The sequence below is a fragment of the Ascaphus truei genome, chromosome 4, assembly GCF_040206685.1.
Source record: "Ascaphus truei isolate aAscTru1 chromosome 4, aAscTru1.hap1, whole genome shotgun sequence".
Lineage (NCBI taxonomy): Eukaryota > Metazoa > Chordata > Amphibia > Anura > Ascaphidae > Ascaphus > Ascaphus truei.
Window position 1 is genome coordinate 223,728,252 of NC_134486.1, and position 23,706 is coordinate 223,751,957.

Genomic DNA, 23,706 nt, shown 5'->3' on the forward strand with positions numbered 1-23,706 from the left:
TTCCCACAAACAGGGGAGGTATGTAACAGGGGAGTTATCCCTGTTCAAGTAATGTGCCTCTAATCCAGCAGTGTGGTGGTTAACTGCTGGTAGTCAATTAACAAACACCACCTGCCTGATTAGATTGCTTACAAAAGCCTGTCTTGTGAGACAGGACGTGACTCCTTAGCTCTGACTGAGAGCTGAACTTTGGAGACAGAGCAGTGTTCTTGAGTCTCCCAGGAGAGACTGACCAAGAGAACACACATCTCTGGAGATGACTGGTCTTGAGCTCTGCCCAGAAAAGCTGATTGCAAGACACCAAATAAGATTTCTAAACCTGGATGCTGATTTTCTGTGCACGCACGGGTGCGGTTCCAGGAGAGCAGAGAAGCTTACTCTACAGCAGCTAACAGATAAGACTTTCATTATTAAGAGACTGCTTATATCTGCTTATTTCATGCTATATGTTTTGGGGCTGCGAGACATGCTTTACTAAGGGTGATGTGAATTAATTGCATAGGATTTCACTAGAAATACTCCCAAGTGAATAGAAGCTTTGTCGTCGTCCCCCTGTGTCACTGAGTCACTGAAGATTAACGAGAAGCAGATTGTCAATGGGAGTTTTGGGCTGATTATATATATATATATATATATATATATATATACATATATATATATATATATATATATATATATATTAATAGAATAAGCCTAATTTTTCCTAAAAATATCAAGGGCTAGGTGGTTTGCTCCATATTAATATCCCATAAAAGCAAACTGTGTATACAACAATGTGTAACTGGTATACTGTATGTTGGTGAACTGTCATGTTGGCTTTGAGTGAGGTTATCTAATTAAGCATTTCTGTTCTCTCTAGGATCTATAACAGAAAAACTGCCTCAGAAAGAAGGGACTGGAAAAGCAGGTAGGAAATTACTTTTCCTTAGCCCTTATTGTGTGCCCAGTCAAGGCTGCTACCAGCATGACCTATGGAGGTACAGATCCCAGGAAGCATAGGGTCCATGGAGTTGAAATTAACAGGGTTCAGAGCCTGATTCCCACGTAATTTCTATTTTTATTTTTTTACACCCTAGGTAGAAATGCACCTTGAAGAACACATTATATGCTTTAATTTTTGTTCTGTTTTGGCCTTGGGGAAATGTAAGAAATGTATTTATTAAGTGTCTGACACTTGAGATGGATCATTAGCTGAAGTCAGACTTGCAGAAATGAGTTTTGCACAAGATATGGTCCATATTTACTAAACAGTTCTATTCTCTTAAACACCTTCCTGTACTGGTATAGTAAGATTTTTATTTACCCTGTGCCATTTTCCTACTGGAACGAATTTTGCACAAATCTACAGTTAGAGCTGTAAGAAAACACCCTTTCATTTCCCAGGCAGTAAAGTCTTGTTACAATATCAAACCTTATCCATCATCTCCTGGTCCCTTCATTTTGTGACTTGTCCTGGTTTAAAAATGTACAGTAGCTGGCAGTGATGTCTAAACTGTCTGAGCTCTGTGCAAAATGCTATCTTTAAAAATATCATACATGATTCAGTATTTCCCCAACTGGCGCAGGGCAGGAAAATTTCACAGGCAGTGATGTATATGTCTAATAGCATACTGTACATAGCAACCCTCCCTATTTAAGCGAGATGCTCATTCTCCAACCTCCCACCCAAGTAGCTGATCCTCCAGCCCTCTTCACCTCTAATCAGGTGTGGCTCTCCCTTTTAATCTAACTGCTAGCTTAATATTTTAACAATGAAATATAGGAATTGAACCTGTGACCTCTTTTCAGGGCAGATTCTCATGTAGGAGGAGTGGCTCACTGACTCTGTAAACAGTCGTGTAGTTTGATCAGGGGAAGCTGGTTCAATTCCTGGTGTCCCTTTATCTCCCTGTGCCTCAAGCACCAAAATCATAGATTGTAAGCTCATCTGAGAAGGGAGAGTGTCTGTAAAAAATGTTATGTGTTGCATACTGCGCATTACAGTATTCAGTAATTGTGAAGTGCTTTGAGTCCCATTAGGAGGAAAGTGCTATATGAAATAAAGCTAGTTAGTACCGTACATTGACAATCATTTTGCCTTCAAATTTGAGCTCATGGCTGAACAGGTATTGGGACCTCTTTCATCAAAGGCAGAGCTAGATACTGATGTACTATTTTGACTGTTGAGCTCAATAATCAGGAGAGAATAGGGTTAACAGGGAAGAAGATATGTGTGCAGTGAGTCACATAAGGGGATAGTTGGGCACAGAGGAGAAGAGGGAGCAGCAAGATGCAGAGGGAGTAGAGAGGGGATCAGTGAAATGCATGGTGGAGAAAAGAAAGCATTGTGTGCAGGGGGGGGGGAGAATAAAAACATCAATGTAGGATCTCCCTTACACTCCCTGATTTCCTACTCAAAGTGTAACTTCTCAATGCCTAACTCAAGGTGATAGATACAGGGGCTTTGGATGAATGGTCAAGCTGCCTCTTCTTCTAATAGCTTCCATTACTGCCCACTCAAGTGAAGGATGTCCAAATTTCGAGTTCATCCAGGTCCTGTAGAGAAATTGTATCCTTCTCTAATTCTACTACCTTACATAATTTTGTGTCATAAGCAAAGATGCTCTCTATGCCACCTCAAGTTCCTTAATAAACAAGTTAAAAAGCAGGGGGTTCAGTACCGAACCTTGAGGTGCTCCACGTCTCCTTCGCATGCCTTCTTTTGTGAACCTCCAGCTCCCACAGGGCCTCATTCAGAGAAGGTTGATAAAAAATATCGCCAGGGCATTTAAAATGCCGTTTTTTTGGGTGTTGCTATCACGGTATTCAGAAAGCCTCGATTACCTGTGATATCAAAATTCCCAAAACGGGTGAGTTGCTGCCAGCGAGAGCATCGAGCATCTGAAAAGGCCTAAACCGGCGATTCATTTCTGCTGCAGAGAGAGCGGCTCTGAGAGAGCCGCCTCTCACAGCGGAAATGTCGCCCGAAAATTATTTATTTTAATATAAATTTCTTTCATAGTGTAGATGTGCAGGGGGTCTCCGGAGCTGAACCGCATTGGTTTCAGGTCCAGGGACCCCCATCTTCCCAAGATACAGGCCCCTTTATGGGGTGCCGGTATCTCCTATGCAAGGAAATGTCCCGGTCACGTGACGCGGGACATTTCAATGCAGAGAGATACCTGCACCCCATAAAGGGGCCTGTCTTGGGAAGCAGGGGGTCCCTGGACCTGAAACCAACGCGGTTCAGCTCCAGAGACCCCCTGCACATCTACAATATGAAAGAAATTTATATTTAAAAACATTTTAATAAACATCAATACACGACCCCCCCCCCCCCTCCGCCCAAACCCATACAGTACAGTAATGGGCAAAATAACTATTATCCAGATATGGATAATAGATTATTTGCCCATTATTAAACACTGCATTAGCATACATAAATAAAGTAAATAAATACAGTTATACTTACCACAACAGCAGGTCCATCTGTCCTCCGTAGCAAGAAAGCATATACAGTACATAATAAAGACATTCTAATGGCCCCTAACCCCTTAATCACCTTAGCGGTTACTAACTGCTATAGTCATTAAGGGGTTAACCCACCCTGACCCGATACAAACCCGGGAGGCCTAAGCACCCACCCCTGACTGACTATACCCACCCTGTACCCATTGAGTAGTATAGTGGTACATCATACCCATATAATAATAATATGGGCATAATAAGCCTCTATAGCACTCAATGGGCACCCTAATTACAATACATTAATACACAAGACACACAATAATAAAACATAACTAAACTCCAAAAAAACACACTTCACTAAATAAAAACAGTAGCCAGCTAATCCAATGATTACAAGCAATAACAACATCAACAATTAATTAATTAAACCATTAACCAATCAAAACAATTCATTCCTAAAACAACTCCGAATTATTTTATAGAGTAACCAATCCAACTACATTATTACTAAACCAACTCAAAATTAATAGTAACACTAACCAATCAAACCAATTAATTACTACAACATTCATGAATTAATGTAAACATTAAAATACAAAGAAATAAATTTAAACAATATCTGAAATAACCATAAAACGCATTAGCTAACATAATACAATATTAACTAAAAACGAACACCAATCGCAAACATTGTATTACCATTAAGCAGGAAAAAACAAACAATGACATGCACATAAGAAACTGAAATTAAAAAAACCAAGAGCAATACCAAACCAGAAATGCCCCCCAAATATTGTCATAATAATGTATTAATCTGTACCCTAAAGTGGTACAGATTAATATATAATCAGTCAATGTGCCTCCCCTCAAAAAAACAAAAAACACATCCAATGAAAAAAACCTGTAAAAAGAGACATTTACAAACATTCAATATATTACTTACCATTAGAAGCGGTGGCCCTCCGACTCCCGGGGAAACAGGAAGCTCACGTACCTTGGAGGCCTCCAACAGCATCCGATGCCATCCGCCATGAAGATTTTTTCTTTCTTTAATCACCTTCTATCTTCATCTGTCACCATTTCTTGATCTTCTTTATCTTCTATCTTCATCTGTCAATCCAAAAAGCTACATGGTAAATCCCAACCAATGTTGTCTCGTCGTCTTCTTGGGCTCAAATGAGGCGTCACGGCCTTTAAATAGGGCTTGTGACGTCACATTTAGCCTTAAAATGGTTAACAGACACCTGATTGGCTGTTAAAACCATGTTCCGACTTAAAAATTTTTTTTTTATAAATGACGCTCATCGAGGCATCTCCCCACCAATTTACCTAAATTTTGAGGTGAATTGGATTTGGAGAGAAGATCGCCTTTTAGGGTACTAGAATCGCGCGACTTTATGATCCTTCCGAAAATGGTCGATAAGCGGCTGATCGCCGCTCAATTGGCGATTTTCTTTTGATCTTAAGATTTTGCGTCGATACAGGCCATTATCAAGCACTTATCGAGGCTTACTGAATACGAGTAGCAATTTTGGTCGATAAGTGCTCGATAAGGACCTTATTGAGGCTTTCTGAATGAGGCCCAAAGTCTCGGTAATAACATCTGTGAGAAGCATAGAAAGGGAAGCAGACGCAAATGTAGGATGTTTTGTATCCTTCAGTACTTTCCCACTAAATTAGGAAATTTGGTAACCCTATACACCTTGCACATATCCCTTTCTTTTTTGATACTGACAATATTTAGCATTGCAAAATTATCTAATAGTTTTCTACTTTTAGGAAAAACTGAAGTAAAATAATGTTTTCTTTTTTTCTTTTTACATGGCTACCATCATAAATATTTTGAGAAATAGATCTCTAAATCATAATCACAGTAGTTCATATTATAATACAGCTTCTACTTGTAGCTTGCATGTAAATGTAATCTACTTCATAATGTGTTCTAAAGTGTTTAAGTGTATTTGACATGTTTACTTGTTCAAATTTGGAAAGCTATAGAAATGTAACTTAGCATTGAAAAAAATTCAAAGTGAAAGTGTTTTTATGACTCCTTTATTTCAGTCAGTGTTGACTTGATACTGTACAGTACATAGATACATATTTTATGTTTTAAAATGTTTAAAAAAATAAATATATATACATATATATACATATGGAAATTAAAAAAAAATGTATACAGTATATATATATATATATATATATATATATATATATATATATATATATATATATATACTGTATACATTTTTTTTGCAACGTCTGACTCCCTTGACTAGCATCAACATTTTTATTAATAACGCAGAAATGCATGCTACAGTTGTATTGCGACTCCGTGTTCCTGGAGACACAGTTACACCCAGGAGCAGTGAGTGACTCAACAAGCTGCGACACAGCCCCTTCAATGAAGGAAAAAGTCATGGCAATTAAATGTTACTGTTGCTGCTTTTCTGCAGATGTAGCATTACAATATAAGCATATAATCACCTAGGACTCTTTCACATGACTTCTGTGGCCCTTATTCAGTGTGTTGTGAGCCGCTGAAGCCCTATGTCAGTTTTGGAGAAGAGTTTATCTCCATTCAAATCAATGGCACTAAAATCTCCTCCAGTAAAAGGTAAGTGATTTTCACAGCATATTGAATACGGACCTAAAACATGAAAAAGAAGAGTCTACTATTTTACAATAGTACATTTGCATAGCAATATTCCCAGTACTGGAGCATAAAACAAAAACAATAGTATAGAAAACAAAAACAAGACTAACACTATATCAACAAAAAATTACAGCCTACTTCAAGTACATTACATTTATTTATCTCTCTAGTTATGCTATTCTTATAGTGATTTCATTGTATTTGTAGATGATGCCTCTGTTCCAGCACTAGAAACGCAGCCTCAAGGCGATGAAGAGGGTAAGAGGCCCATTTTATGTTCTTTTTGCTGTCCAGACTTGATTTTTTACATTCACCTGTAAACCAGTTTCTAATTTCTGTAAAATGATGTATTCTTGACTGCTTGTCTTTTTTACGAACTCTTCCTTTTTTGCTATTGATTGACACCTGGAAAACATCTCTCCTGTTTCACATGAACTATAGGCTCATTTTTAATCTCTTTTTTTTTAACTTTAGGTGAAAGGCTTCATAATGACATACAGAGCACACATTCCCGTATTTACTGATATATATATTTTATATATATATATATATATATATATATATATATATATACACTGTATATTTATTTTTTTACGCCCTTTTTTTATAGGATGGGAATTGGGGCATCCACTGGAGCTGAACCACACTAATCTCAGCTTTCTATTGGAAGGCCATTTAAACCTCATACATTAATACTGGTAACTTCCCTGGTAATGTCTCAGGTGGGAAGGGGGGGGGGGGGGGGGAGTTCAAGACCGAGCTCCAGAGACTCCACTGCCCACCCTCCATGGTTTCCATTTTGTAAACAAAAAAAGGGACGTTATGGGTGAGATTGCTGCTGTACAATGTTTAAGTGAAAATATTCTAAAAATATATACAGTATAAGTAATTTTAATATTCTTTTCAGTATTGCATGTTGTTTGGTATCTACAGTATGTTGTCTTTTATGAATTTGTTCTTTTTACTGGACCCCATAAATCTGTTAACAGAGAAATATAACCAATACTAATCTTGTTCTACATATTTGATAATATTATTTGTGACTGTAGAGGTCGTGCAAATTAAAGAAAGTTTAGATTAAAGCATTATCAAAAACAACATTTAATAGAGAAAAATGTAATAAAACATCAATTCAAGAAACAACTCTTTTTCTATAAAGATGATTTCATTAGTTTTTATGTTTATAGTTTCTTAAAAAGATTTTCAAGGAATACAATTTTATTTATTGTGTTTTATTGTGTTTTACAGTAGATTTTGCATCGCGCTACCCTACATTATGGACTGAGCAAGTAAAAAGTAGACAAAATAGAACCCACAGAAATTCAGGTAAGATCTTATGTAGTTCTACATTACAGTTTTCCTGCTTTGCACCAAACTACAATATTAGGTTCAATTTGATATCTACAGACATTTTATGAAGAATAATAACTACAAAGGCAATGATTCCGTATTCAGTAAGTAAAGGCTATATAAAAAATATGTGTTTATTTGCTATCTTTGATTTTTTTTTATTTGATAGTCTTTTCAATTGTGAATGTAGACAATGGTGCAAAGCAAAAGCGGTTCAAATATGGGGCAAAACATTGTTCCAGATGTATCAAAGAAAACTGTCTCCCGATAAGAATGTTTTTTTTCCCCTTTGATATATTGGGGCTGATTTAGAGATCACTAATCATGGTGGTGTCATAGCGCTAACTTACTACGAGGGTATAAATGGTTTGTGACTTGTAAAAATAAGAACTCAATTTAGAGTTGGCAAAAAAAGATGCAAACAATGTTTTGCATGGGGTCGGTATAGGCATATATGTTACTATCGTATTTACTAATTATTATTTTTTGTATGTTCTTGTATAGCGCTGCTAGTTTTATGTAGCGCTTTACAGATACATTTTGCAGGCACAGTTCCTTGCCCAGTGGAGCTTAAAATCTATGTTTTTATTGTGCCTGAGGCACAGAGAGATAAAATGATTTGCCCAAGGTCACAAGGAGCCGACACCAGGTTCCCCAGTGCCAGTCAGTTTCTTTACTCACTGAGCCTTCCTTCTAATTTACTCATTTATTTATTTTACATAAGATGCTAACAACTCTTTAGCGCCTAACTCTATAGATAAATTGCATGAAAACCTAAAAATTAAGTTGGCACAGCACTAATATTTTCACGCCAACGCTATTTTTGCATTTCTGAGTAAACTCCAAATCAGACCCAAGAAAGGCACCACTTCTGCTTTGATACATACAGTATACCCCAAGAGGTTTTTGATGATAATTTTGTATAGTTGTGAAAAAGTGTAGATACAGTGTAGTACTGATTTTGGTAAAGGAGCCTATCTGGGATAGTCCATTATCAAAACCGTAGCTTACCTTTTGATTGAAAACTGCCCATAAACTGGGATAAAATAACATCTTAGTGACACTGCACTACTTTTGCGTTGGAAGATTTGAAAGCTTGTAATATATCAACTACTTTTTGGTCCAATAAAAAGTATCGTACCACCTACTTCCCTCTCTTTCCTTTGTTATTTTACTCAATAGCCTAATAATTTCCAAGGTGTCTGAAATTACTAACTGTCCAGCGATCATTATTTTTAAAAAAGTTTCAGTAATTTGGGGATTTATGATGTTCTCCTCCATTAAAATATGTGTAACACATGTCCCCCCTCCCCTCCCCCCCTCCCCTCCCCCTCTGGGAGATTTCACGGCTACACGGTGTTGTGCATTCCTGCTGGCTTACAGTTGATCTGAGTCTCCTGCGGTGTTGTGGAGGAGAAAAGAACAGGCTTCTGGGGTAGTAACTGATTCGTACTCATGGTGACAGCGCCTCCATCTCTTGCAGGCTCCCGGGATGTGGAGACAATCCCTGCAGGAGAACTTACTTCCACACCGCCCTGATAGATTGCAGTCTCAGGCAGGATCACTATATTTGTACACACTGCAGATGGTCAGCATACACAGCTCACACAGTGGTAACAGCAGTACTTGGGGCTTCACCCTCAGGATGTACCCTGGACCCCCAACCCAAGGCAAAGGGGCCCTGAAGCAGTCCTTGCTCTTCCCTTACTCCCTGGTGGTGTAAAGGGTGTGGTCTCACTCCTAACTCCCCAAGGGGAGAAGGCAGTAAGTGCACAACCATTCCACAGCTCTGGGTGAGAACCTGTCTCTCAGGGGTAGAGACAATGAACTAAATTTGAGGTGTGGAACTCCTTAAGTTCAAGGGAAGCAGTCACCAAGTCTAAGCCCTGATTGACTACACACAGGCATAGTCCCACTGCCTCCCTTGTGACTCACTGAAGCTGCTGTTGATGGAGAAAACTCATGATTGATCCTGGCAGGCCTGCTCTTACCAGGACATACTGCCAGGAGAAGGGCAGACTGGTAGCTAGAAACCAGCCCTGGCTACATATGTATTATCTAAAACATGAAAAAAGCAAAGGAAAAACTAGGAGGGGCATTTGTTTGCACCTCTAAAATAAATAGCAGTTTTCCCATTTCTAAGCTTTATGAAAATGCCCTGATAACTCCCCTGTATTCATTGCAAGTCTGGAATTGTTGATGCACTAGTTCTTCAGATAGATATAATCCCTAGCTCATCATTTACAATAGAAATACATATTTTATGCTTTATACAATTTGTTGTTACTGTTTGGAGTTAGGCTTTCAAGTTCAAAACTGAACATAACAAATGTTGAAAATGCTGAAAATAGTAAATATCTGAATCATTTTACTTTCCTGAAACTACAAATAGTGCTGTTAAGTAAACGGCATCTTAAATAATTAATGTGTAAGTTTTTCTTCTCGGAAATGTTTAGAAATAAATAACGTAAGGCTGACAGTTTTTAAAGATGATATTTTCATATTCTTTTGACTTTAAAACCCAAAGCCTCAAAAAAAAAAAATATATATATATATATATATATACTGTATATGTGTGTATGTGTGTGGCCAGGTCCCCTTCTCCTCTTACCTCCTGCTGGAGTTGTGACTGGCAACGGAAGCTGGGAGAATGAGGGGAGGTGAGCCGGTGCGTCCGGCGGGGGCGTTGAGGGCAGTCAGGAGAGGCGACCAGGTCGCTGAGGTCCGTGGCGGGTCCAGTCATAGGGCGCCGCCATGTTGGTATGCACGCGCATGCGCAATAAGGTTAGCGCATGCGCAGAAGGTGTCCCAACTGCTGGCGGCCATTAGAAGAGGTGGTGCATGCGCAGTGAGCAGCGCAAGTGGCGGCCATTAGAGAAATAGCTCCGCAGGGGGACTACAACCCCCAGCAGCCACTGGGGCTGCAGGATCAGGTGGCACACAGCAGCCAATGTGGCGCCAGGATTCCCCTGCTCAGAGAGTTGATACATTTTGCACGCTTCCAGCCATGTGAGTCAGAGCTGGGACACAGAGATGTGAGTGTGTGTGTGCAGGGTGTCTTTGGCCCCTGCACTCGGCCAGAGACCTCCTTATAGGCCCCATCTAGGCCCGGACACCCACTAGTTTGTGGATACTACAGTGACAGCCCCTCTAGATAGGAACATTGCCCCTGTATTGTGAACAGTGTCAGAAATACTGCAAGCAGACACAGCGCAGAAACAGCAACCTGTGGTCTGGGACTAGACCACCCCACAGAGAGACTCTTTTCATGATGTGACCCTCCAGCTGGATACCACACCATGTGGAGGTGGACACCTACGCTGACTGCGACAGCATGGGACAGAAGGGCCCTTTCTTTAGTCAGCGGTACCAGGTGCTGGAGCACCTGGCAGGTATCAGCAAAGTCATCAAGTGCACCAACTATACTGTACACACTGTGGGCAGTGCTGTCACACCATATTATAAGGGACAATGTTTATGAAGGGAATAATGAAAATGTAGAGACCTTGTGGATGGAAATTACTGCACCGACACACTTTATTCGAGCAAATACCCAGTATGTACCTGGCAGATACCTGGAATGCGCCGCTCCTCACCTCTGACAAGCCCCTTTGCATTTGCCTTCCCAGCCTGGGTTCATGCCTGGCTGACGGGCGGCTGATCTGTTAAATGATAATGATTAGGATTTAATAGGCTGCAATGCTTCGCGTGTCTACCAGATGGCATAAATTCATGAATTGTAATGCAGTATATATATATATACTGTGCAGTATTGCAGCCAGCGGGAATAAAATGCTTCAATCCCTGCCTGGAAAATAACCCAATGCACTCGGGCAGAAAACAGTCACAAACCTCAATACACCCGGGTATACCCGCATTCGTGGGACTAGCCGAGCTCGAATAAAGTGTGTCGCCAGTGTAGCAGTGGAGGTAAAAGTACAATGAAAATGTTTGTAGGGATATGCTATAACCCACCATATATCTGTGAGAATGAGGAAGCTAGAATACTTTTGCAATTGGAGTAGGCATCAAAATTGGGTCATGTTTGCATAATGGGGGATTTTAACTATCCAAACATAGACTGGGGAAATGAGATTAACATTACAACAAAAGGAAACAGGTTTTTGGGGTTCTTAAAGACAATTATATGACCCAAATGATTGAGGAACCAACCAGGAGAGGGGCAGTACTGGATTTGGTAATATCAAACAATGTAGAAGTAATAACAAATATTCAAGTCCTGGAACATTTTGGTAACAGTGATCATAACATGGTCTCATTTGAAATAAATTATCAAAAAACAGATTACTTGGGTTCAACAAAGACCTTAAACTTTAGAACTGCCGATTTTAATAAACTGAGGTCAACTCTACAAGTAATACACTGGGATGATGTTTTTGCAGGGAAAAATGTAGAAGATACTGTAAATGGGCAGTCTTTAAAACATTGTTAGAAAAGCACACTTATCAGTGTATACCCTTGGGTAATAAGTATAAAAGAAATAAGTCAAAACAAATGTGGCTAAATAAACAGGTAGGGGAGGAAATGGACAAGAAGAGGAAGGCATTTAGATTCTTTAAGTCAGAAGGGACAGAGACATCTTATCAGAATTATAATAAGTGTAAAAAAAATTGCAAAAGGGCAATCAAATTAGCAAAAATGGATAATAAAAAAAGGATTGCAATAGAAAGTAAGATCAACACTAAAAAGTTCTTTAAGTACCTTAATAACAAAAAAATGAGAAAAGGAAATATAGGACCCTTTCAGTGTGAGATGGGTAGGCAGATTATTGGAGATAAGGAAAAAGCAGTGGTATTAAACAAATTCTTTGCCTCTGTGTTTACCTGGGAAGAATCAATTTCAATAGTAGTGCCGCAGGAGGAAGCCACAACCTCCATATTAATTAACAATTGTTAAACTGAGGAAGAAGTTCATAAGCAACTTGAACAAGTTTAAAGTAAATAAGGCACCTGGCCCCGATGGCATATATCCAAGAGTTCTCAAGGAGTTAAGTTCAGTAATAGCCAAACCATTATATTTAATATTCAAGGACTCCATTTCCACAGACTCAGTACCACAAGATTGGCGTAAAGCAGATGTGGTGCCTATATTTAAAAAGGGAGCTAGATCACAACCAGGAAATTACAGACCTGTAAGCCTGACTTAAATAGCGGGGAACTTGAAGGTTTAATACGGGATAATATTCAGGAATACCTAATGGAAAACAAAATTGTTAGTAATAGCGAGCATGGATTTATGAAGGATAGATCATGCCAAACTAATCTTATTTGTTCTTTGAGGAGTTAAGTAGGAATTTAGACCAGGGTAATGCAGTTGATGATCCCTGAAGAAGTGGCCCTTTGAGCTACGAAACGCGTTGGAGAGATACCATTCAACCTATATTCTTTTTAATATCTGAGTTCCAAGGTGTATTTTAACTTGTGAAGCTTCTCAGTTTATTTCAAGTACTGAGTTGATTTTTACTCTTTGGCGCATGTGCCGTGACGCCGCTAGCCTATGTGGATATGCAGTGAGGTCTGAAGTGGGACAGGCAAACGCTGCTATACAGAGCAGATTTGAATACTCTGCGTGCCTCATCGGGCGCACTGACGTCATACACGGGACCGTGAGACCACGCCGCCACGCTGCCTGATTCGTGCGGATGTCCAGTGAGGTCTGCAGCAACGAGCTCGTAATAGTAATAGCGAGCATGGATTTATGAAGGATAGATCATGCCAAACTAATCTTATTTGTTCTTTGAGGAGGTAAGTAGGAATTTAGACCAGGGTAATGCAGTTGATGTGGTCTACTTAGATTTTGCAAAGGCTTTTGATACGGTTTCACATGAGGTTGGTGTACAAAATAAAGAAAATTGGACTTAGTAATAATATATGCACCTGGATTGAAAACTGGTTAAAAGACAGACAACAGAGGGTTGTCATAAATGGAACTTTTTCAGGTTGGACTAAAATTGTGAGTGGAGTACCTCAGGGATCGGAACTGGGACCCCTGCTTTTTAACTTGTTTATTAATGACCTTGAGGTTGGCATCGAAGCAAAGTCTCCATGTTTGCTGATGATACTAAATTGTGTAAGTTAATAGAATCAGAGCAGGATGTAATTTTTCTTCAGAAGGACTTGGAGAGGCTGGAAACGTGGGCAGGTAAATGGCAGATGAGGTTTAATACAGATAAATGTAAGGTTATGCATTTGGGATGTAAGAAGAACAGGGGACTTATAAATTAAATGGGGATAAATTGGGGGAATGGTAAGAGGGGCTCTGGATAGAGACACTGCGCTCCTTAGAAGGGCGGCTTATTGGATATTCCACCTTAGGATTAGTATTGAAGGTGATCTCAACGAACAATTTAAACCTTAAATGTTTCCTTGACAGGCGGTGATTGTGCGTCTACGCATCTCCTATTATGTTTATTTGTTTGTTAATTTATCATAAGTTTGGAGGATTTTATGTTTGAGTATGCCTTATTAGAGCTTGGTTGTGGTGACACTTCTGTCTGTGTGTGTTTTATGTCTGTGTGTTTATGTTGTTTGTCACTGTCTTTTGTTTTTTTTATTGTGTATCATATTTCATAAGTTGCACTATACCACTTGTATATACACCATTAGTTGATATATGTTGTGTATTATTGGTCTTAAGGGTTATTTACCCCTTATTTATGATACCTGGGTGCTGGGAATTGGTTCTTTGTTTATTTCCTTTCCTTGGGGGTATTTCTGCCTCTTTTGAGTCAATGCAATATGCTGCTGTGGCTAGCTCTAGTCTCTTTTTTGTCTAGTGCTTGTTTCTCTCATTGGTAAGTATTAGGGCCATTCTAGGGGAGCTATTGCTTTGTGGTGACAGCTTTGGAGGGTCTTGCGCATGCACGGGATTCTCACTATGTTGTGGTTGGTTCTGCGCATGCATGGACCTCTGCTGTAGTACTGGCAATTCCCCGTGATTGCCTCTTCTGCCCATGATAGTTTTTCAGTCACTGACGCTGGGGATTGGTTGCCTGCCTTCACTGCATAGGGGGAGTGGCCATTAGGATCGTAGTGTGATGACGCGTTGCCCTTACTGAGACTGCCCTTACACTGATGTCGGTCCCACATTGAATGTGGGATATACCACACATGCGCAGTTGTCCGTTGCGGTAGTGACGTCATTGATACTACGACATTCGCGCCATCCCTCACCTGCAGCGACTTAGAAGGGTGAGTGAGGGGATATATTAAGGGATCATTGTGTATTTGTTGTCAGCTCTCACCTTGACAAAGACTGCTTGTGCAGTCGAAACGTTGGATTTTTCTGCTGTATTAAACTACTTATTTTGAAGACCGAGTGCCTGGACTTTTGCCTTCTACAATAAATTGGGGGAATCCTTGATGGAGAAGGATTTAGGAGTGCTTGTAGAAAGCAGGCTTAGCAATAGTGCCCAAAGTCATGCAGTAGCTGCAAAGGCAAACAAGATCTTATCTTGCATTAAACGGGCAATGGATTGAAGGGAAGTAAACATAATTACTGTATGCCACTTTACAAAGCATTAGTAAGACCACACCTTGAATATGGAGTACAATTTTGGGCACCACTCCTTAGAAAATACATTATGGAACTAGAGAGAGTGCAGAGAAGAGCCACCAAATTAATAAAGGGGAAGGACGATCTAATTTATGAGGAGAGGCTAGCTAAATTAAATTTATTAGAAAAGAGGCGTCTTAGAGGGGATATGATAACTATATACAAATATATTCAGGGACAATACAAGGAGCTTTCAAAATAACTATTCATCCCACGGGCAGTACAAAGGACTCGGGCCATCCCTTAAGGTTGGAGGAAAGGAGATTTCACCAGCAACAAAGGAAAGGGTTCTTCACAGTAAGGGCAGTTAAAATGTGGAATTCATTACCCATGGAGATTGTGATGGCAGATACAATAGATTTGATCAAAAAAAGGTTGGACATCTTTTTAGAAATGAAAGGTATACAGGATATACCAAATAAGTAAACATGGGAAGGATGTTGATCGAGGGATTAATTCGATTAATCCGATTGCCAATTCTTGGAGTTAGGAAGGAATTTATTTTCCCCTTATGAGATATCATTGGATGATATGACACTGGTCTTTTTTGTTTGCCTTCCTCTGGATCAATAAGTAAGTATAGATATAGGATAAAGTATCTGTTGTCTAAATTTAACTTAGGTTGAACTTGATGGACGTACGTCTTTTTTCAACCTCATCTACTATGTAACTATGTATTCGGTGTGTGGATAAGGCCGTATGAGGCCTGAGTTATATGTATTATCGTGTTACCAATTGCATGTCAGTAAACCTGTTATTACATACGCTGTGTCCTGCATATTGCATTGGGTCCTGTGAAGGGGTTATCCAGCACTGTCAGGATCCCTCACAGGTGGAGGCGTTGTCACCGGACAGATCAGGTACACCTCAGGCTCCCAGAAGCGGAGGTTCAGGCCTCCTGTGAGCAGCAGGTAAAGCACCACACACACACACACACACACTCAGTAGCTGCCACATCTCCCATAGGGTGAGGAAAACAGCACTACAATTGGAGGTGCTGCTGAGATTCTGACCTGGGATGCCCGAATCTACCCAATCACCTACACTCAGATCAAGGGTGGGACTTTGAAAGCAAGCTCATCTGGGAGTTGCTGAAATTACTGAACATCACCAAGTCCCAAACGACAACCTTACCATCTGGAGGGAGATGCTCTGCTGGAGAGGTTCAACCGGACCCTCCTCAACATGCTTGGCACCCTAAAGGGTTCTCAGAAGAGTGAGGGGGTAAACACATGGAGTCCTTGGTGCACGCCTATAACTGCCCCGCCACTAATCTACGGGATTCACTCTCTACTTTCTAATGTTCGGGCGAGAAGCAAGGCTGCCTGTAGATATACGTCCGAGGGTATCTACCGATGGGGTACCCAACAGGACACTTTAAGTACGTACAGCATCTCCAAGAAAACCTACAATGAGCCTACTAACTAGCGGAGAAAGCATCAGCTCATCTGAATGCCTGAATGTAAAACTGTGCTACGACCATAATGTCCGCCATCGGGAAATTCGTCCTGGAGACGCCGTTCTCTTCCGCAGTCTAGGGATCCCCAGCAAATACAACTGGCCGATCGCTGGCGCGACGGGGTATTCAAGGTGAAATCTCAGATGCCGTGCTCCCTGTCTACAGCATACGCGATGGGGAGGGCAAGGTAAAGGTCTGGCACCGCAACCATCTCCTGCCTATCCCTCAATTGGGGGATGATGATCCAGAAATAGAGGCTACACCATTGGCCAGTGAGCCAGAGGGATCTGAAGAGAATTCAGAGACAGTAACAAAAACAGCCAAGGATCCTATGGCAGAACCCACCAGTAGGGCAGACCTAATACAAGGGGCACCTCCCGAAGGAGCCCGGGGTAATGGGCCCACCTACTCCGGTGGCTGCAATGAGCCCTCTTCTGGACCCCAGGAGCCCTTGTTTCATACCAGCAAGAGACATTCCAGAGACTGTTATACCCCTAATGAGAGAGACTGAGCCCCAAGTGTTTGATTACTACTCTTACTATATATATACTATGTATATACTCCCCCGAGGGAGTTGCAGAAGAGCTTCATAGAAGCCAACGTGTAAGGTACCCTCCTAACCAGGTAGCCTATGATCCATTAGGGGCACCCCGCTATGAATCTCAGCAGTGGTCTCAGAGCAAAATAAAATCTGTGATTGTCATGTTGACCGAGATGTATAACCTGATGTAAAGTCATTACCGTGTTAAGATATATATATGTTTGCATTTTTATTATATAACTTCTGTTAATGGTTATTTAGTTCCCAAGCGGGGACATTGGTTCTTTCACCAGGGTTAGGTTCTTCAAAGCATGGCTATTAATTTCTCTATGATCCATAACTGGTTATTTAAAACAAAAGTCAGGTCTCTGTTTCTGTCTATGTTCAACTTGCCAAAACTATCAACACATTTTAGTAGCTTTTACAATACCTCCGTTTGTCTTGTTATGACTGCATGTATATTTTGCCTTCCAACTTTAATGTTTGAAAGTTATGAGCAGAGTTTATTTTAGGTCTTCGTGTGAGGTAATACCCAACTACTTATGAATCTTTGGCATTTCTTTCCACTGTTATCAACCAAAATTAAAACCCAAGATCCTAAACTGTAAACCAGCCTGCATTAAATCTAGGTGATCATCTTTGTGTGCAAGATGTTCCATAGTTTTATGTGTACTTAGTGGAATAAACTGGTCTGTTTTGTACAAATGAGTAACTTGTTTTATAACTTTTGTTCTCAGTAGACAACAATCAATCAAGCTCTTTCTTCAATATCTCTATAATTAATTTTTTAATTCTTAATGCCACAACATTTTCAAGTAAATCCTTTGATAAAGTTAAAAATGTATATTTAACATGTATGAGATATCTGTTTGCATCATCATATGAAGTTGTGTTCAGTCTCATAACCCAAAAATATTATCAGCTTGACAGCGGCATAGCTCTCCATTTATGTTTGTCTATTTTAGGGATGCCAAATTCAGAGCAATATCAAAACACAATTTTGAAGCCAAAATTAAAACGTTACCATTCTTAAAGATGAAAGCAATCGAAAGTTATAAATACACAGATCAAAGGAATTTGATATTTTGCTTTAAACTTCTAAAACCATTCAAAAGATACAGTATGTATTTCTGATAAAATGCTTACATACATACAGTATACAAGAACAACATTATTATTAGGCAAAGTTTAGAGGAAGAGGAGCAAACTTTTCAACTGATGTTTCTAACATGTCCATGTCTAGCATCTCCTAGTTGCAGTTTGACATACGCTGTGCCTTCCACACTCTACCCTCTTTCTCCTATTATTTTCCTTCTCTTCACTTTCTCTCACTCCAAGTTTCTCGCTTTCTCATTCCGAGGGGATGTTACTAAGCAAAAGAGAAAAACTACTGCCTCTGCCTAATTAATAAATGGAGGATGCATGATGTTAAATAAATGATTGCTGAAACAATGAGGGATATTTGTCTCAAGCACTATGTACAGTTGTGCGAAAAATAAAGTACACCCTCTTTGAATTCTATGGTTTTACATATCAGGACATAATAACAATCATCTGTTCCTTAGCAGGTCTTAAAATTTGGTAAATACCACATCAGATGAACAACAACACATGACATATTACACCGTGTCATGATTTCTTTAACAAAAATTAAGCCAAAATGCAGAAGCTATGTGTGAAAAACTAAGTACACCCTTACTGCTTCCATAGGAATTAAGATGCTAAGTAGCAGACAGGTACTGCTAATCAAATGCTCTTGATTAATTGATCATCAGCAAGTGTGACCACCTCTATAAAATCCGAAGTTTTAGCAGTTTGCTGGTCTGGAGCATTCAGGTGTGTGTTAACACAATGCCAAGGAGGAAAGACATCAGCAATCTTAGAGAAGCAATTGTTGCTGCCCATCAATCTGGGAAGGGTAATAAGGCCATTTCCAAACAATTTAAAGTCAATCATTCTACAGTGAGAAAGATTATTCAAAAGTGGAAAACATTCGACAGTTGCCAATCTTCCCAGGAGTGGACGTCCCAGCAAATTCACCCCAAGGCCAGACCGTGCAATGCTCAGAAAAATTGCAAAAATCCCAAGAGTTACATCTCAGACTCTGCAGGCCTCAGCATGTTAAATGTTAAAGTTCATGACAGTACAATTAGAAAAAGACTGAACAAGTATGGTTTGTTTGGAAGGGTTGCCAGGAGAAAGCCTCTTCTCTCTAAAAAGAACATGACAGCACGGTTAGGTTTGCAAAGTTGCATCTGAACAAACCACAAGACTTCTGGAACAATGTCCTTTGGACAGACGAGACCAAAGGGGAGATGTTTGGCCATAATGCACAGCGCTTCATTTGGCGAAAACCAAACACAGCATATCAGCACAAAAACCTCATACCAACTGTCAAGCACACTGGTGGAGGGGTGATGATTTGGGCTTGTTTTGCAGCCACAGGACCTGGGAACCTTGCAGTCATTGAGTCGACCATGAACTCCTCTGTATACCAAAGTATTCTAGAGTCAAATGTGAGACCATCTGTCCGACAGCTAAAGCTTGGCCGAAATTGGGTCATGCAACAGGACAATGATCCCAAGCACACCAGCAAATCTACAACAGAATGGCTGGAAAAAAAAAGAATAAAGGTGTTGCAATGGCCCAGTCAAAGTCCAGATCTCAACCCGATTGAAATGCTGTGGTGGGACATTAAGAGAGATGTGCATAAATAAATGCCCGCAAAACTCAATGAATTGAAGCAATGTTGTAAAGAAGCGGGCCAAAATTCCTCCACAACGATGTGAGAGACTGATAAAGTCATACAGAAAATGATTACTTCAAGTGATTGCTGCTAAAGGTGATTCTACAAGCTATTGAATCATAAGCTATACTTAGTTTTTCACACATGGCTTCTCCATTTTGGCTTTATTTTTGTTAAATAAATCATGACACGGTGTAATATGCCATGTGTTGTTGTTCATCTGAGGTTGTATTTACCTAATTTTAAGACCTGCTAAGGAATAGATGATTGTTATTATGTCCTGATATGTAAAGCCATAGAATTCAAAGAGGGTGTACTTTCTTCTTCACACAACTGTATATTCCCACAAACTTCCCTCCAAGCAACATATGGAGTGACACCACCAGTGCTACCCAGCAGCTAATTTAGCGCTCTGAGAGAGTCGCCTCTCCCAGCTGAAATGTCGCCCGAAAATTATTTATTTAAATATACATTTCTTTCATAGTGTAGATGTGCAGGAGGTCTCCGGAGCTGAACCGCGTTGGTTTTAGGTCCAGGGATCCCCTGCTTCCCGAGATACAGGCCCCTTTATGGGATGCCGGTATCTCCTATGCAAGGAAATGTCCCGGTCACATGACGTGGGACATTTCAATGCAGAGGGATACCGGCACCCCATAATGGGGCCTGTATCTTGGGAAGCAGGGGGTCCCTGGACATAAAACCAACGTGGTTCAGCTCCGGAGACCCCCTGCACATCTACACTATGAAAGAAATGTATATTAATAAATATTGTAATAAACATCAATACACGCCCCCTTCGCCCAAACCCATACAGTACAGTAATGGGCAAAATAACTATTATCCAGATATGGATAATAGATTATTTGCCCATTATTAAACACTGCATTAGCATACAAAAATAAAGTAAACAAATACAGTTATTCTTACCACAACAGCAAGTCCCTCTGTCTTCCGTAGCAAGAAAGCATATACAGTATATACATAATAAAAACATTCTTACGGCCTCTAACCCCTTAATCGCCTTAGCGGTTACTAACCGCTATAGTCATTAAGGGGTTAACCCACCCTGACCCGATACAAACCCGGGAGGCCTAAGCACCCACCCTGACTGACTACACCCATCATGTACCCATTGAGTAGTATAGTGGTACATCATACCCATATAGTAATAATATGGGCATGATAAGCCTCTATAGCACTCAATGGGCACCCTAATTACAATACATTAATACACAAGACACACAATAATAAAACCTAACTAAACTCCAAAAAATCACACTTCACTAAATAAAAACAGTAGCCAGCTAATCCAATCAATACAAGCAATAACAACATCAACAATGAATTAATTAAACCTTTAACCAATCAAACCAATTAATTCCTAAACCAACTCAAAATGAATTGTAACACTAACCAATCAAAACAATTAATTACTACAACATTAATGAATTTAAACAGTAAAATAGAAAGAAAGAAATTCTAACAATATCTGAACTAACCATAAAACGCATTAGCTAACATAATATAACATTAACTACAAACGAACACCAATCGCAAACCTTTTATTAGCATTAAGCATGAACAAACAAACAATCACATCCACATAATAAACTGAAATGGAAAAAAGCAACAGCAATACCAAGCCAGAAATGCCCCCCAAATATTGTCATAATAATGTATTAATCTGTACCCTAAAGTGGTACAGATTAATATATTATCAGTCAATGTGCCTCCCCCAAAAAAATCAAAAAACACATCCAAAGAATAAACTTTTAAAAAGAGACATTTACAAACATTCAGTATATTACTTACCATTACAAGCGGTGGCCCTCCGACTCCCGGGGAAACATGAAGCTCACGTACCTTGAAGCCCTCCAACAGCATCCGATGCCATCCGCCATGAAGATTCAGATCAGGTACCCAAATCTTCTTTTTTCTTTCTTTAATCACCTTCTTCTATCTTCATCTGTAACCATTTCTTGATCTTCTTTATCTTCTGTAATCGAAAAAGCCACATGGTAAATCCCAACCGATGTTGTCTTGTCGTGTTCTTGGGCTCAAATGAGGCGCCACGGCCTTAAATAGGGCTTGTGACATCACATTTAGCCTCCAAATGGTTAACAGCCACCTGATTGGCTGTTAAAACCATGTTCCGACTTTAATTTTTTTTTTTTACATGACGTCACTTAAAGGGAATGATGCCCGCCAATCAGAAAGGCTTTGCTTCATTTGCCTTTAAGATGACGTCACGAAACCGGTGTCACATGGTATTTAAGCCAATCAGATTGTGGGAACCAACGCCACACTCTGATTGGCTGAAATACCTTGTGACACAGCGGCCATCTTGGATTTAGTGACGTCATGTTAAAGGGAATGATGCCAGCCAATCAGAATGGCTGTGCTTAATTTGCCTTTAAGATTACGTCACTAAATCCAAGATGGCCGGTGTCACAAGGTATTTCAGCCAATCAGAGTGTGGAATTGGTTTCCACGATCTGATTGGCTGAAATACCATGTGACGCTGGCTTTGTGATGTCAACTTAAAGGCAAATGAAGCAAAGCCATTCTGATTACTGGCATCATTCCCTTTAAGTGACATCATGTAAAAAAATAAAAATAAAGTCGGAACATGATTTTAACAGCCAATCAGGTGGCTGTTAACTATTTTGAGGCTAAATGTGATGTCACAAGCCCTATTTAAGGCCGTGACGCCTCATTTGAGCCTAAGAAGATGACGAGACAACATCGGTTGGGATTTAACATGGGGTTTTTTGGATTGACAGATGAAGAAAGAAAATAAAGAAGATCAAGAAATGGTTACAGATGAAGATAGAAGAAGGTGATTAAAGAAAGAAAAAAGAAGATTTGGGTACCTGATCCGTTTCTTCATGGCGGATGGCATCGGATGCTGTTGGAGGGCTTCAAGGTACGTGAGCTTCCTGTTACCCCAGGAGTCGGAGGGCCACCGCTTCTAATGGTAAGTAATATACTGCACCGACACACTTTATTCGAGCAAATACCCAGTATGTACCTGGCAGATACCTGGAATGCGCCGCTCCTCACCTCTGACAAGCCCCGTTGCATTTGCCTTCCCAGCCTGGGTTCATGCCTGGCTGACGGGCGGCTGATCTGTTAAATGATAATGATTAGGATTTAATAGGCTGCAATGCTTCGCATGTCTACCAGATGGCATAAATTTATGAATAGTAATGCAGTATATATATATATATACTGTGCAGTATTGCAGCCAACGGGAATAAAATGCTTCAATCCCTGCCTTGAAAATACCTCAATGCACTCGGGCAGAAAACAGTCACAAACCTCAATACACCCGGGTATACCCGAATTCGTGGGACTAGCCGAGCTCGAATAAAGTGTGTCGCCAGTGTATTGAATGTTTGTAAATGTCTCTTTTTACAGGTTTATTCTTTGGATGTGTTTTTTGATTTTTTTGGGGGAGGCACATTGACTGATAATATATTAATCTGTACCACTTTAGGGTACAGATTAATACATTATTATTGTAAGGTAAGTACTATTGACTATTTAATACTCTGACTTATCTTGACATCCAAAAATCACAGTGGTTGTAAGTACTATTGACTCTATCGTATAGCAGGTGTTTGCTCTTTCTTTTTTTTTTTTTATAACTTGTATTTTATTATACATAAATGCATGATATACATAAAAAAAAAGACATCAGGTGCATATTTAGCATCATATACAATAACAAAAGCATAATAAACTCACGTAGTTTTTCGAGCCCTACTTAACCACGTGAGTGGGAATCGTCATGTGTACTGTAAGGTACTGGGGTAAATAATAATTAAAAAAAATAAAAAAAAATACTGATATACCCGCTATGGGAAAAGATCAGAAATTGGATCCAGAGAGTATTCGATCTCACTATTCCCCCAGACCCATGGCTGTTTCTC

The 23,706-nt window shown here is 39.9% G+C and overlaps 1 protein-coding gene across 2 annotated transcripts in view; it reads left to right on the forward strand.

The window, feature by feature from the left end:
* SMOC2 (SPARC related modular calcium binding 2) overlaps positions 1 to 23,706 on the forward strand; it is a 438,788-nt gene that overhangs the window by 226,667 nt on the left and 188,415 nt on the right. For both annotated transcript variants that reach the window (XM_075596923.1, XM_075596922.1), the window contains exons 5-7: positions 860 to 907; positions 6,308 to 6,358; positions 7,349 to 7,426. In XM_075596923.1, coding sequence (XP_075453038.1) covers positions 860 to 907; positions 6,308 to 6,358; positions 7,349 to 7,426 — 177 coding nt within the window. The remainder of the gene's footprint in view (positions 1 to 859; positions 908 to 6,307; positions 6,359 to 7,348; positions 7,427 to 23,706) is intronic.